The following is a 13,996-nucleotide window of genomic DNA, read 5'->3' as shown; positions in this document are numbered from 1 at the left end:
GCCGCATATCTTGAATCTCATAACGGTTCAACTGTTCATTCGACAAGCATATCGAAAAGATGTTGGGCGGTCAAGAATTTGAAAATGATTAACTAATTTCGAACCGGAAATTCCCTGTTGTAAATTATAACAAAATTTCAGGAGTTTTCATTTTGCATCAAAGGTACTTCTGCGGCTGGACATAAAGCTGCTGCGCTGACTACCCGCCGTGATTTGGCCGTCATTTCTCCTTTCTGAAATATAGTCACCAAATCCACAGCTTTCAATTTAAATGCTGGTTTAAAATGTTCAGTATTTGCCTATGATTTTAAAAAAATGACAATGTAGTTCTGACGCCACTTTTTCAACCAACAGAAGTGGATTGAATCCGGCTTAGCAATGAAAACAATAAAATCCGCCGGGACTGGTTAAAAGAGCGAAATTCCCGGCGTGCGCATGCGTTTTCATTTCCAACCCGGGCTCAATCCACTTCCGTTGATTGAAAAAATGACACGAGAGCTACCGTGCCACTTTTTTGGTATCGGAAAATTCTGGATACTTTAAAAAAGCATATAAAGCGAAACTTGTAGGCTATTTGGTGACTACATATGCAAAGAATTTCAAATAGAAGAAATAACGTCAAATCACGACGGCTAGTCAAAACGGCGGCTGTATTTCCATGTGCTTTGCATATCAGTGTGTACATACCACGTGGTTTGTGACGTCATTTTCGGGTATTACGGCAAGAAAATTTATAAACAAATCCGTCGATTCAGAACTTAAAAGCACCGTAAGTATTTTATTTTTTCACCGATTTTAATAATTCTTTTACGAGGCTCAAGCCAAGATAGTGGGCTATAAACGTAAGACAAAGTTTTCCTGAAATTCTAAGCAGTTTTTGCAAAGGTCGATTCCAACCCTGAAATTCGGCAAATTCTCGGAGGGTAATACGGCAAGAAAAACCCGTATTTTACAAGATAATGCAGGATTGCTTTTCTTTACATTGTTGTGCCTTACACCGCTGTTGATTTCGGTTCCAAGAAGGCCTGGATTTGTTTATAAATTTTCTTGCCGTAATACCCGAAAATGACGTCACAAACCACGTGGTATGTACACACTGCATATGATGTTATCTGCTACAGTGATATTATCTGTTAATGTACGATGCAGTTCCTATTTCAATGAATTGATTAATCTGTTTAAAGTAGGTACAGGTATCAATTTCAATGTAATCATAAATTCCATTAAGTGTAAATTTTAAGTGGTTTTGAACCTAAATTATTCAGTTTTAAACTCACTGATGCACGCAAATTTAGATTTAAAACCCCTTCACTTAATTTTACAAGGAGGACAAAACCCCCTTCGTGATTTTTACAAGGAGGACAAAAACCCCCTTCACTTAATTATAAAAGTGTATTATTAGCCCTTTTTATACTAGAATGAAAGGTCTTTTGTCCTCCTTGTGAAAATCGCAAAGGGGGTTTTGTCCTCCTTGTAAAATTCAGTGAAGGGGATTTTGTCCTTGTAAAATTAAGTGAAGGGGGTTTTGTCCGCCTATGCAAAAATGAGCGAAGGGGATTTGTCCGCAGGGGATTTTGTCGTACACTCAATTTACAGGTATATAAATAGGTGATATAGCAGGTAGACTGTTCAATGAAAAACTATGTTATCTCCATATACACCAATATACATGTAGTTAGCCTAGTGTTGCGTTGAACCATCGATGTGTACTGGTTTACCTAGCTGGCTGTGGTCATTAATGCATATACAAAACAACATTTTAAATTAAATTTACATGGGGTTGTCTTTTTGCGTCTAATGCAATAACCAGTAACAAACAATTTTGACCAAAATTCCATAAGATTTTGTAGTATACATATTGTACTTAAGAAAGAGCTAGATTTTGTCTTTGTAGTATGTGTTATAATGGAGTTTGACTGCGTGTAAGATTTCAATATTTTAGGGTAAACTTTTAAATGAGACTCAAACATTTTACAAGCGGCGTATGTACTATAAATCAGCATATGCTTCTATGTTGACGATAATTTGACCAACTGTTAAGGCTTTAGTACAATTATCAAGAGAAAAATACTCGGCCTGAAAATATGAACGGATATTGAGTTGTGACTGTGGCGATGCCTTAAACTTAACTTACCATACTGCCTTTCGGTAAATCGTATCCTTCAAATTCCAAGTTTGCTCCACACAGCCTAGGACCAACTAGTGGCACGACTGGTAATTAATTAATCTGTAACATTCTGTATATAATCTATTTACAGAATATTCTGGAACTTAACTTACCATACTGCCTTTCGGTAAGTCGTATCCTTCAAACTCCAAGTTTACTCCACACAGCCTAGGACCAACTAGTGGCGCGACTGGTATATATCGATGAGTTTCTAGCTCCACAGCTTCATAGGTAGGGCATTTTGCCTTGTCGTTTATACAGAGGTCCCTGTCGCGTCCAGCAACTGCATCTAGTTCTTCAAACATCTTATCTTGGTATTCCGGATGATTCAACAAACAAAGAAATGTACTGGGCATGATACTGCGTGTTGTCAACAAAGCTGTAGAAATAGTGCAAATTATGTAACATGTGTATATGTGTGAGAAGTATAACACACTTGATTCAGAATGGAAATAAAAATCTAGAGAAAAAGTTCCCGGAAAACTTTACAGTTAAATGAAGGCGGCAGTTTTCACAGGTAAATACTAACAATGAATGTATGATTGTGGAATTCTTCGATCGCAGACAGCCTCGACCGCCTCGGTAGCCTAGTGGTAGAGCGTCCGCTTCGAGTGCGGGATGTCGTGGGTTCGATCCCCGGCCGCGTCATACCAAAGGCGTAAAAAATGGTACTAGTAGCTTCTCGCTTGGCGCTCAGCATTAAGAGGATAGTGCTAGGACTGGTCAGCCCGTTCTCAATATAATGTGACTGGGTGGGGTATCATGCCACGTGTCTACGGCGTGATATTCCAGTGAAGCAGCACTATAAAGTTGGGCATTGTGCTCACTGCTACAAGTAGACACCGTCGTTTCTACGACTGAAAAATTGTTGAAAAAGACGTTAAACACACACACTCACACACACACACACACACACACACACACACACACGCGCGCGCAGACAGCCTCAATTGTAAAACACAATAAAACATGTCCAGTCATTATTCACTGAATGAAAGAAGACAAGGAAAAGCCATGATACAAGAACGCAGAGACTTCTCAAAACTATCCATCAAACCTTTTAAGTTTTTCTTATACCTAAAATGAAATGGGTAAAAAGCTTTGTAACTTTATGATATTTTAGTGTTTCAGGTGGGAATAAAAGTAATGAAAAGTTTAAATAAAGGAGGACAATACCTTGCAATGACACAATAAGATTCTGTTGTTCAACATTTATAGGACGCATTGGTTATATTAACTTACCATTAGCCACTATTTCTAATATTTGGCAGATGATTCTTTCATCTGTAAAGAACGGTTCTTGGCCTGCTTCTCTGTCTTTCCGTTGTTCTTCCAGGAACTTGTCAATAACACCTCTAATAACACCAGGTACATGACTTTTCTGCAACACATGCAAACAAAGGTCATCAATGTTATATTGTGCTGATTTGTGCCTTTCGTCCTTTTGCCTCACGGCCTCGCCAAGAGAAACCACGAAAATTGAGAAGTTAAAATTGCGGGGACGCGGAGCGAAAACTCGTTTAACAGCGGAGGCATTGGGCGAAAAGTCGAGATTCTTGAAATCAAACGGCGGGGTTTTCTTTTCTTGAGGGCGAATATTCACTATAAATTTTTATACATGTATTTTAGTTCTTTATCTCTTTAGCAGTATTCATGGTTCGTTTCCTGTGCTTTTCATGTGAACGAATATTCATTCTTGCATGTTCTTGATTCATTTCATGTTCATCTCTCACAATAAAAGTGAACGAACGAAATTTGTCTCTCTTCTCTTAATGCCACTACTTCTATAGTACATGCTCTTTATTTCCAAATGTGTATTATATTTTCCCGATAATGCCGAATCTTTAAAAAAGCGGACTATGAAACCGTTTTAGTAACTCAATTCGTTTTAATTACAATACATTGTTTCTTAAAACTGTAGAGGTAATGCATAATTAAAACTGAAAACATATTCCAATAGTGTCAATTTTAGCCTCGTGGCAGACTTTCACGGAGGTTTGAAATTACAAAGTCTTACGACAAATATAAAAAAGGAATTAGTTTTAACCTATTTCAGCAACTAAGAGATGAGCCTACATAATTTCTAAACCATTATACAATGTTCTATTACAGAACAAAACAAATATTTTAATTACGACTTGTACAATGTACATCGTCACACAATTATAGGTTATTAGATTTGTGTCTAGAAATATGTACGAGTTCTGAAGCGGAAATATTGCGCGACTTTAGGAGCGCAATATTATTCCGCGAAAGAACGAGTTCATATTTTTCGATGCAAATCTAATAATCTTTTTTATTACATACACATATTACACTTATAATTATATTATAAAGGATATAGATTTGTTCTTCAGTCTGAGTCAAGTTAAAATATCGTCGTGAAAGAACTTTCAAACGCGACGACATGCATAAAACTGACGTCACAAATGACGTCACGCACCCGATATGAAATTTGAATGTCAATATGGAAAAATATTAACCTTTCAGGTTCCATTGTAATTTAATGGGGTTTATAATGAGTATGTAATAATAACACATACAATATATACAGAAATATACAGCTGGCAAGTATTACATAGCACATGACTTTCCGTACTTATTTAAAATGTTAACTAATTGCTATATTTGCTTATTTCAAAGTTTACAAACAAAGGAACAGAGGGTGTCACATAAAGGGATAAAAATAAGACTGAAAAAAAAAAACTAATAATAACATTAAATGACTTTGTGATATCCGTAAATAAATTTATAATACAAAATAAAATGAAAATATCATAAAATGAAATTTAACCTGGTTCACACATTTCTTAAGTAATACCCAGGAGAGAATGTCGTCTTTTCATGTAATATGAAGCTCGAATGTCGTCGTACATGAGCTTCGTTAAACACTAAGTCACAGCTTGTGACTCTGTCTACTTTCCCGACTTTTCTGTACTAGATATTAATAATGCTACGTGTTGGACTACTTTAAACCCACCGAGTTGTAAAATGAGACATAAATAATTTGATGCAATCTTCTAGTTGAAAGTCTGTACCGAAATTGAGGCCAAGAGATAAAAATAATTAAAATAAATATCCTCAGACAGGAATACATCGAAATTAAGTATTAACTTAACGGCATGATTCTGGTAAAAGTACCACCAAATGACAACATATAACTCATAGAAACCACGCGTAACTGAGACCCGAACGAGTTCATTATTTTAATCGAATCAATACTTTTGAGTTAGCTCATTTCTGTATTTTCATATGGTTTCATTAATAAAAATAAATTTAAGAAAACAACAAAAAAGTATTTTATTTTAAACTGAATCATACTAACTAAATTTGATAAGCACAATCTATCGAATTTGACCATGGAAAATCCACTCGGTATCATCAGATTCATAAAATATAGCTCGGTCACGAAATAATTTTTTTCGCGAGTAAAAGTGATTTTAAATCTATATAATTTAAAGGTTGATATTGAACTCAGTTGATAGTGGTCGGGTCATTGGAGTAGTCTCTAGGAGAAAACAAATCAGAAATGTATAAATACTAAAACAACGAAACAAATATAAGTCCCCACGCGATATTTGATAACATCTAAAAAAGTGAATATTTGGGTAAGGTACATTATTTATTACACTTATGTGTCAGTTCAAATTTCATTTTTTTTAAAGCTAAATAATTTTACAATTAATGTTCAACCACTCTAATAGGTATATATGCCAAGTTATGAAGTCACTCCATACAATAGATAGAGTGAATTCATGGTTAAACTAAAGGGTTCGCGAGTTCGATCCACGGATACGGTGTATATGGCAACATTTGTAAATCATAAATATTAACCATCGGATACTACAATAAAATGATGGATAAAACAAGGTTTGATTTACAAGCTCGTTTACAAATATTTCTATTCTCATCCTGTCTCACAATCGCGGAATCATCACCGAATTAATTAATTTGATCGCTACAGTTTATCGCACACGCACGTGATGGTAAACAGTTTATTTATACTTCAACGTAAGTAAGGCGATATCTTTAAGATTCAAGATTCAAGATTCTTTATTAAGTAACGTAAACGTATAAACGTTTCTTGTTACATGATACAATAATTTGCTAAACGTAACATACAAACATGACAAATATGTACAAGGACATGGAAAACTACATACAACAACATCTATATTAGTTCTATATATAAACATGTACATGAGGATGGACTACGGACATCACATATATTATCATATGAAAAGGAACAACAGTACAATATAATCCTAAGGTTACATGATATTATGGCTTATAATAGCTTAAGGGTGTTCATCTTTTGTCAAATGAGAAAAAATTGGAAGCTTTCATTTTTCTAGTGTCAAAACTTATATAGGTTTTAGATACATACATTCAAGGACGCTCTCTGTTATGGAAGGAGGAGCACATTTTAAGTACTTCTGTGGCAAACGTTTAGTTACATCAAGTCTCTAGGTATTATAACATAAATGGGCTGGGCCATCAGTGTAGGTTTTGTGCATGAGGTGTCGATTTTCTTCTGTTTGTTGTAACATTTACAGTACCAAACGACTGCAAACTGCATGCACGTCTTTGTAGATGTCAACTTACACTTTTTAGATTACAAACAAAGGAACGGACGGTATCACATAAAGTAATACAAGTAAGATTTAAAAAAAAATGTGTCACAAAGGTAATTTAATATATAAATATACTCCAAACTTATATTTGTGTGACTTTTTCAAATATTTGTCGATATATTTGAAATATTATTTCACAATGTCTTAAGAGTATGTTAATAAGATATTTCATAAAAAAAATAATACATAATTTGTTATAGATTACTCTATGTCTGAATTTTTGTCTCAAGTCGGGTGAGAGAGACAGTTTTTTTCAGTTTCTTTGAGTGTTGTGAAAGAACAATTGTACAAGACCATTTTTTAGCTTTGGTTATGCAAGGTGTACTGTGACATTCAGGGTATTTCTCACCTTTTGTTCCTTGAAAAAAATATCGATAATAGTTTCTCTTGTCTTCAGAGCTTTAGCAAACTGTTTTCCGTAAGGTCCCGGCATGTAACGAAGGAAAGGCAACGTTGTCAAAACATTGTTGACACTTGCATTTCCAAAATAGTCTACACAATCACAAAACTCGTCAAAGATGCTAGCATTTGGGTCATTGTCGTTGAAAGGTTCGCCTTTAAACTGAAATACAAATATAAGACATGTCCTAATATATTGAACAAACATTTATGAGTTAATTTAAAAAAGTGGCTAAAATTGCAAAATTCGAGAAGAAATGTGTCACTTCGTGACTAATGGTGAATGAAAATTATAAGGATCTTAGTTACATGCCTGCATGTTTTAGGACGGGTTTTGCAACCAAATGGATAGCAGAAATGAGAAAAAGAACTTTAGCTTTATTATGGTTTCTGGTCCATTTTGATCATGGAGCCCATTTAATATTTCGGTATAATACCGCTAGCAGGAATGAGAGGTGTTGCATATTTCAATCCCTCTCATGAACTGACATAATCAAACTAAGGGTCTTGCAGGTAGGGTTTCAAGTTGGAGTCTAGTGTAATGCTCCCGACGAAGGACATAATCGCATCTAGATCAATGTATTATAATTGTTACTATTACAGTTTAAACTCAGTAACTCAAATTCCAAGGGACGTTTTACTTCGAGATTTTCGACTGAAAATAATATCTTGTACACGTATTTTCGAGACGGGAATTATTATTATTAGTGGTGGTAGAAGTAATAGTAATAATAACATATAATAGTAAGTTACAAAACATATCTGCTGTAGTTAGTCAAATACATAGTTGTAATTCTAGAACATGTACAAACTTCTTTATATATTTTGTACATTAATATGTCTTTTAGATCTGAAGTACCGCCTAATAAGGTCTTTTGGGGTAGCACAGTCAGACTACAAGCTTTCCCAGTTTCCTTTTCAGCTAAAATGATCAAATATAATATTCATGAGCGTTTCCTGAGACCTCAGAAGACTGATGGAGACGGTTTTTTTTGCATAATTTACTGTTTATCTTGCCACTTGTAGCCTACAATACATGTATACAATTTTGTCATACATTAATTTTCATCTCAAGAAAAAAATCCCCACAACAAATTAAACGCTCAAATTAGACAGCCTAATAGTGATTTATCCACCCGTTCGCCTTATGGATATAATACTTATGCTGTAGGCCCTTCCTCGAATATGAGTATCGGCGCCTACACATTGACTTTTGCCAAGCTGCACCCCTGATAACCAGACTAGTGGGTAAGGAGAAAATTGCGTTTCGACAGTCTTTTCTTTCAGCTCTAGCTGACATGTGTTTTTGACAAGTAGAAATAATTTCAAAAATCTTGGGAGACAATTGCCCAGAACACTTCTGTGTAATATTTTCAGGCTGTTCAGGGGCGTACCCGGGCATACGCCTGTACGCACGTGCATAAAGTTTGAAAATAGACCCAAGAATATAATAAAAAGCTAGAATTCGAAAAAAACAATTAAAAACGAAAGGGTTAGGGGTATCGGCATAGATTCCATAAAATTTTAACAAATCAGTCAAATCCTTCTCTTGAGAAGGAACACTTGACTGAGCAGGTAATAGATACAAGGATACTGTCAAAGGCAGCTGATTACCAGTAGGGCGCCGCCATCTTGGACTCATGCATATTCATTACGAATAGCCTCTATGCCAATGTGTGCTTATGCTTCTTTATGGCAATCTATTGTGAAATGCAAGCTATTAACAGTAGGCCGACAAGGAACAATAATTCGTATAGAGTATTAACCCGTGCATTGTATATTTGATAATGTAGATTAGAGATTAGACTGGCTCCCGTCCCTATGTTTGTTCTACATATATATGTTTATTCATTAAGAGGGAAGTAACTCCAGCAGGTTGTTTCTACATTGACTTTTTTTATTGCCCCTGGCTCCGAACATAGGTATGGTTCATCCATCAGATAAAATGTGCTATTTTAGAGGCTAAAGATTTTCTTATTTTGCTTGCAGTATTTATATAAAAAAAATAACCATGCAGCCAGGGAGCCAGGCTAATTAGAGATTAATATTATCACTATGCATGATCTAGAAATAAATTCCCGCTAAATAATCAAGTAATGAAATAGTCGCTGGTCACATGATGTTTGCTATCTTCAGACATATCTATGCAATTTGCAAATGCTTCCTTTCATTCATTTTTAATCAGCCAAGAACTTTTTCCTACGTTACATAAATGCATATGTGTACATTTTTTGTGTCTATATGATATATGCAAGTGTTTGTGTGTGTTAATCCCGTGACAAAAGGTCCAGGAAGGCTACTTTAATATGGCGCTCTAAACATCTGCAACATGATGCTAAAATCAGATTTTCTTTTAAATTAAAGACAGAATATTGCATATGCGCTAGAAGGAACTTTTGTTAAACTAAATCTTGTCGTATAGAGACATATCACTAATTTAAGCAACGTTTGTTTTTACCCGAAGTATACGGTTAACTCCCTTCGGTACATCACCTTTGGATCATCACGAGTTCCGAATGATGTTTATATTGCGCGAAATTTCAAAATGTCAGACAACGTGAATGTCTGTCCACCATATCCCGATGTTTTTAATCAAACAGGCGTACTAGACAACAATCAAAAACTAGAGCTATTGTCATTAACACGGGACAATGTCCATGTCTTCAACTTTCCATCCAGGTATTAGTGTTATAATCAGCTTTCGGAATTTTGCAAAACAGACTGTTTGACACTGTTCAGAACTTTTAACATCTTAAATACTCTACCGATTGCTAAATATAACTGAATGATCCCAAAAACAAATACATACAGAATATAGAAGCGTTTTCAGAGTATACAATAATTAATAAAACGAAGATGTTGTTGTTGTGCATTGCTTTGTCAGTTGCTAAGATAGATTTATTTTTTGGATTGTAGCAATATCGTAAATTTCAATATGCAAGGGTGGATATAATAATACTGTTTAAAGGCACTGCCCTACCGATTTTTTCGCTAAAATGATATTTCTTTAAAATCAGATTGGTCATATTATGAACATAAGAATATGAGTTTTTGGTTCTGAACTACCTTAAAAATGCCAAATAAAAATATAAAAAAAATGCTCGCGCCGGGAATCGAACCCTAACCGCCGGGACAATAAAAAAAAATCCGCTTCTCTACCAATACCGCCACTGAGGAATATGTGTTAAACGATACATGTACTTATAATTAAGGCAGTTTACCTCGAGTAAAGCGTTTGTAAGGCTTTTCAATTTTCAGAGCAAAAATTAGTAAACGGCTAATTCTCATGTTTTTCCATAAAATACAGTCTGTCAGTAATTAAGTTTAAAAGCTTTCTTAAGAAATATAGCATTAATTTCCCGAAACCTATTTTTTTCTCTTTTCTTTTTGTCATACGATCTGGAGGCCAGTGCCATTAACTATGACATCGTCAATCGTATAAGTCTCCCCCGTATATAGATTTACAGTTGTTATAGTTTAATATATTCTGAAAAATGGAGTTAACCCTTACCATGCTGGAAACGATTGATTCTGCCTCTGCGACCAGTGCAGATCGTGATCAGTCTGCATATCCGTGCATATCCGTGCAGTCTGATCATGACCTGCAATGTTCGCCATTCATTCTATTTCTTACAAAGGGTCTTCTTACTTAGATTATTTTTGGCTAAAGATAAAATAATATAACCGAATTGAGATATTTACCAAGCAGGACAACGTGTTTGCTAGTGAACGTTTTAGCTCGTAAGCGATCTCGAAATATTTGCCATTGTAATCTTCAATTCTCTTCATCAGTCCCCTCTTTATTTCTGTCATAAACATTTCCTCAATGGAAGAGTCGATTCCGGCTCCATAAATTTTCATTACATTCGTAAAACCTTTTCTATAAGCAGTATGCTCTGCACTATATCCATCCTTACAGAACTCCGTACTTTGAGAGCCATAGAGTAACATTTCCGCGTAGAAAGTTGCCGGCTTGTCGTTAAGGTATTCCTTATATCCATCTTGCGCGTAGGCCAGTCTGATTAAATGTTCAGAATTCAGACCAATAATAGTGTCATTCATTAGTTTGAATTGAAATATGTCACCGTACTCATGCGCATAGTCGGAGAACTTCGTGTGAATATTTTCTTCTTTCACTTCTAGAACGCAACCCACCAAGGGTAGACCTTTAGGACCAGGAATCCTTCTTCCTTTCCGTCCATTCTTTCTAAGAATCCAGAAAATTGCAAGTACAGTGAAAATCCCGAATAGAAAAACATCAACCATTTTGGCAAAATATTTCAAATACGTCATAAAAGAACCATTTGCACAAAGCTAAAATCAAGAATAAGGTCCAATAGGTTAAAGCTACTTCTTCGCTCATTTACAGAAAATTTTACAAATGATCCAGTTCGATATAATATGTAATGTATTACTGAGAGCAAACTTGTAAGTGTGTGCTTTAGTCACAGGAAAACTTTTTATTCCAAAAAAAAGCGTTATTTTATAGATTCTAGTTCAGTGAAAGAAGACGCGAAGTTCCGCTCTGGAAATCGCATCAGACACGTAACAGCACCTGGGTAGAAACAACGATATGACCTTACACAAACCAGAGAAGCCACGAAAGACGGGGTAACTGGGAAAACATGTATGTAAACGTTAGTACCGAGCCATTTTATAAATTTTGTGTGTAAATTCAAAACTGCTGATTAATCTTTTCGAAACATGGTTTGTACCATACAGGGATATTGTAAAAAAATGGTATGGGATTCTGTAGAATACCACTCTAATAAAATTCATTTTATTTTTAATTTGAAAACTTTATTTCAAACAAAATTGATGTGAAAGCCGCTTTAACTCCTGTAAAGCGTACACGCGTCGTTGAATACACTAAAGTTATATCATTGAATGCATGTCCTATTTAAAGACGCATAAAAAAACTAGTGACCTATTTTTTTCTCCCATAAAAAACTTCACTAAAATCTATAATACAGGTAACATACAGTGATACTACAAGTTGTCAGGTGTGCAATTTAGGCTCTTCCTGAATAATGGGTTTCCACAACTTCATCTGCAAACTTATTCAGTCAATCAGTTTTCAGCATAATTTAAAAAACATAGATGAATAACTATTTTACACTGTAGAAACAAAGTGTGATCGAAATTTAACTAAATACACTGATTACTGTTCTTGTGTTCTTGATAAAATTCTGGTCAAGAACTTCTTAAATGAATTTGAAATAAGACTTTAACGTGTCAATGGTTGTTTGTCATTCTCCCACACAAGAGGTTTACCATAGCTAATTAGCGGGACAAAATTTGTCCTAAAAAATGTCATTTGACAATAATGACATTTTAAAGAATTGCAATAGTCTGTGTTTAGGATAACAGGTTTATGTAAAAAGTTTATTTGTTAGAAGAACATTAAATATCTACATTAAAAATTTAAATCACTATTTTCAAATATTCACCCGAAAAGAGACAAATTTCTATTTAACTGGTTTCTATGATCATAATTAATATGATTAACCGTATAACGTTATAATTAATTCTCCTCATCTTTGTGCTGTAGTAGACGTACTTCTTTTTCTAGAGAATATAAATTTTGCCAAATTGAGTTTTAATTTTATTGTAGTCTTAGAATCTTAACAAACTGATATTACATTCAGGAATTATGGATTATCATTAATGCAAACAATTGACATGTGTTTATACCTTAATAGAACATCAAACTTCATAAAAAGAATCTGTAATACCAGGTATTGCCATTAATTTACGATAACACAACTTCTTTTATTTTCATAGGGCACTGTTGGTTTATCAAGAGAACTCTGACATTAAGATAGCAACTAAATTCATTCTGGTTTCCTATTAATTGTGGTGTCAATTTTCTCTTTAAAAAGATACGTTTTAAAACAATTTTTCTAAGTTTGCTATTAAGTATGAATACTGTCACGTCTGACTTGATGTTGCACCCACACCATCCAAATGTGCTGATGCCATGAGGTTGAGCGTGACGTTACGCAGGATTAATGTGTATTTTTTTTAAAACTATTTGTTACAGCAAATGCATGATCGTTGGTGCCCATAGCGCCGACTGTATGTATATACTGGACTAGTGGCCTCTGGTGCATTTTGGGACTAGATTCCGTGCACCCAACTATATCTCTTATCTTCAACTGATGAACACCATTTTTCCATCGTCTGTCTAGTCTTGTTACATTTGAAGAAATGATTAGATCTCGTTCATTTAAACCAAACATTTTAAAACACTTGTCTTTGTTCATAATTTTCATAACAAAAGGCTGAGGAGCAAAACCGTCAGGCTTACTGTCAAAACTGAAAATATCAAAAAGAAAAATGTATGCAGAAAGAAGATAGAATCTGTATGACTAGGTTTTCCCGTCAGATAGGCAGCGCCTAATTTCATATTAGCAAACTTGGTTTGACTGAGTCTGTTCATGACAGGTAATGAAATACGCAATACCCCTCGCGTCTCGCTAGCGCCGTGCAGTCTATATCTATAATGATCAAACCAGTGAAGATAGGAAAATGGCGTGCAATTGTTAAGGCCATTTGTGAATGAAGTTCTAAGAGCACGTGTTGTAGATTCACATAACTCTTCAGTCAGCAATCAACATAAGTTTGGTAATGCTAATAACCACAGACAGAATGAACTAAATGTAAATACCGTATATCGGGTTATTTCTGCGATCAAAATATTCTGCGTTTTGGTCCCAAAAACGGTGTAAGAAATTTCTGCGTGTTTAGTTTCTGCGTTTTCACATAAAAGGAAGAAAAATTTCTGCGTTTTCGA

The 13,996-nt window shown here is 34.8% G+C and overlaps 1 protein-coding gene across 1 annotated transcript; it reads right to left on the bottom strand.

Annotated features, from left to right (window-relative positions):
* Positions 1-7,111: 7,111 nt before the first annotated feature.
* Positions 7,112-11,466, bottom strand: LOC123558347 (cytochrome P450 2D4-like). The gene is made up of 2 exons (XM_053544567.1): positions 10,903-11,466; positions 7,112-7,363 (listed from the first exon to the last, which is right to left on the bottom strand). The coding sequence occupies exons 1-2, from the start codon at positions 11,464-11,466 to the stop codon at positions 7,112-7,114; spliced, it is 816 nt and encodes a 271-aa protein (XP_053400542.1).
* Positions 11,467-13,996: the final 2,530 nt, after the last annotated feature.

This window comes from Mercenaria mercenaria, chromosome 5 (assembly GCF_021730395.1).
Source record: "Mercenaria mercenaria strain notata chromosome 5, MADL_Memer_1, whole genome shotgun sequence".
In the NCBI taxonomy this organism is placed as follows: domain Eukaryota; kingdom Metazoa; phylum Mollusca; class Bivalvia; order Venerida; family Veneridae; genus Mercenaria; species Mercenaria mercenaria.
The sequence above is the reverse complement of the archived record's forward strand: the minus strand, read 5'-3'. Positions and strand labels throughout refer to the sequence as shown.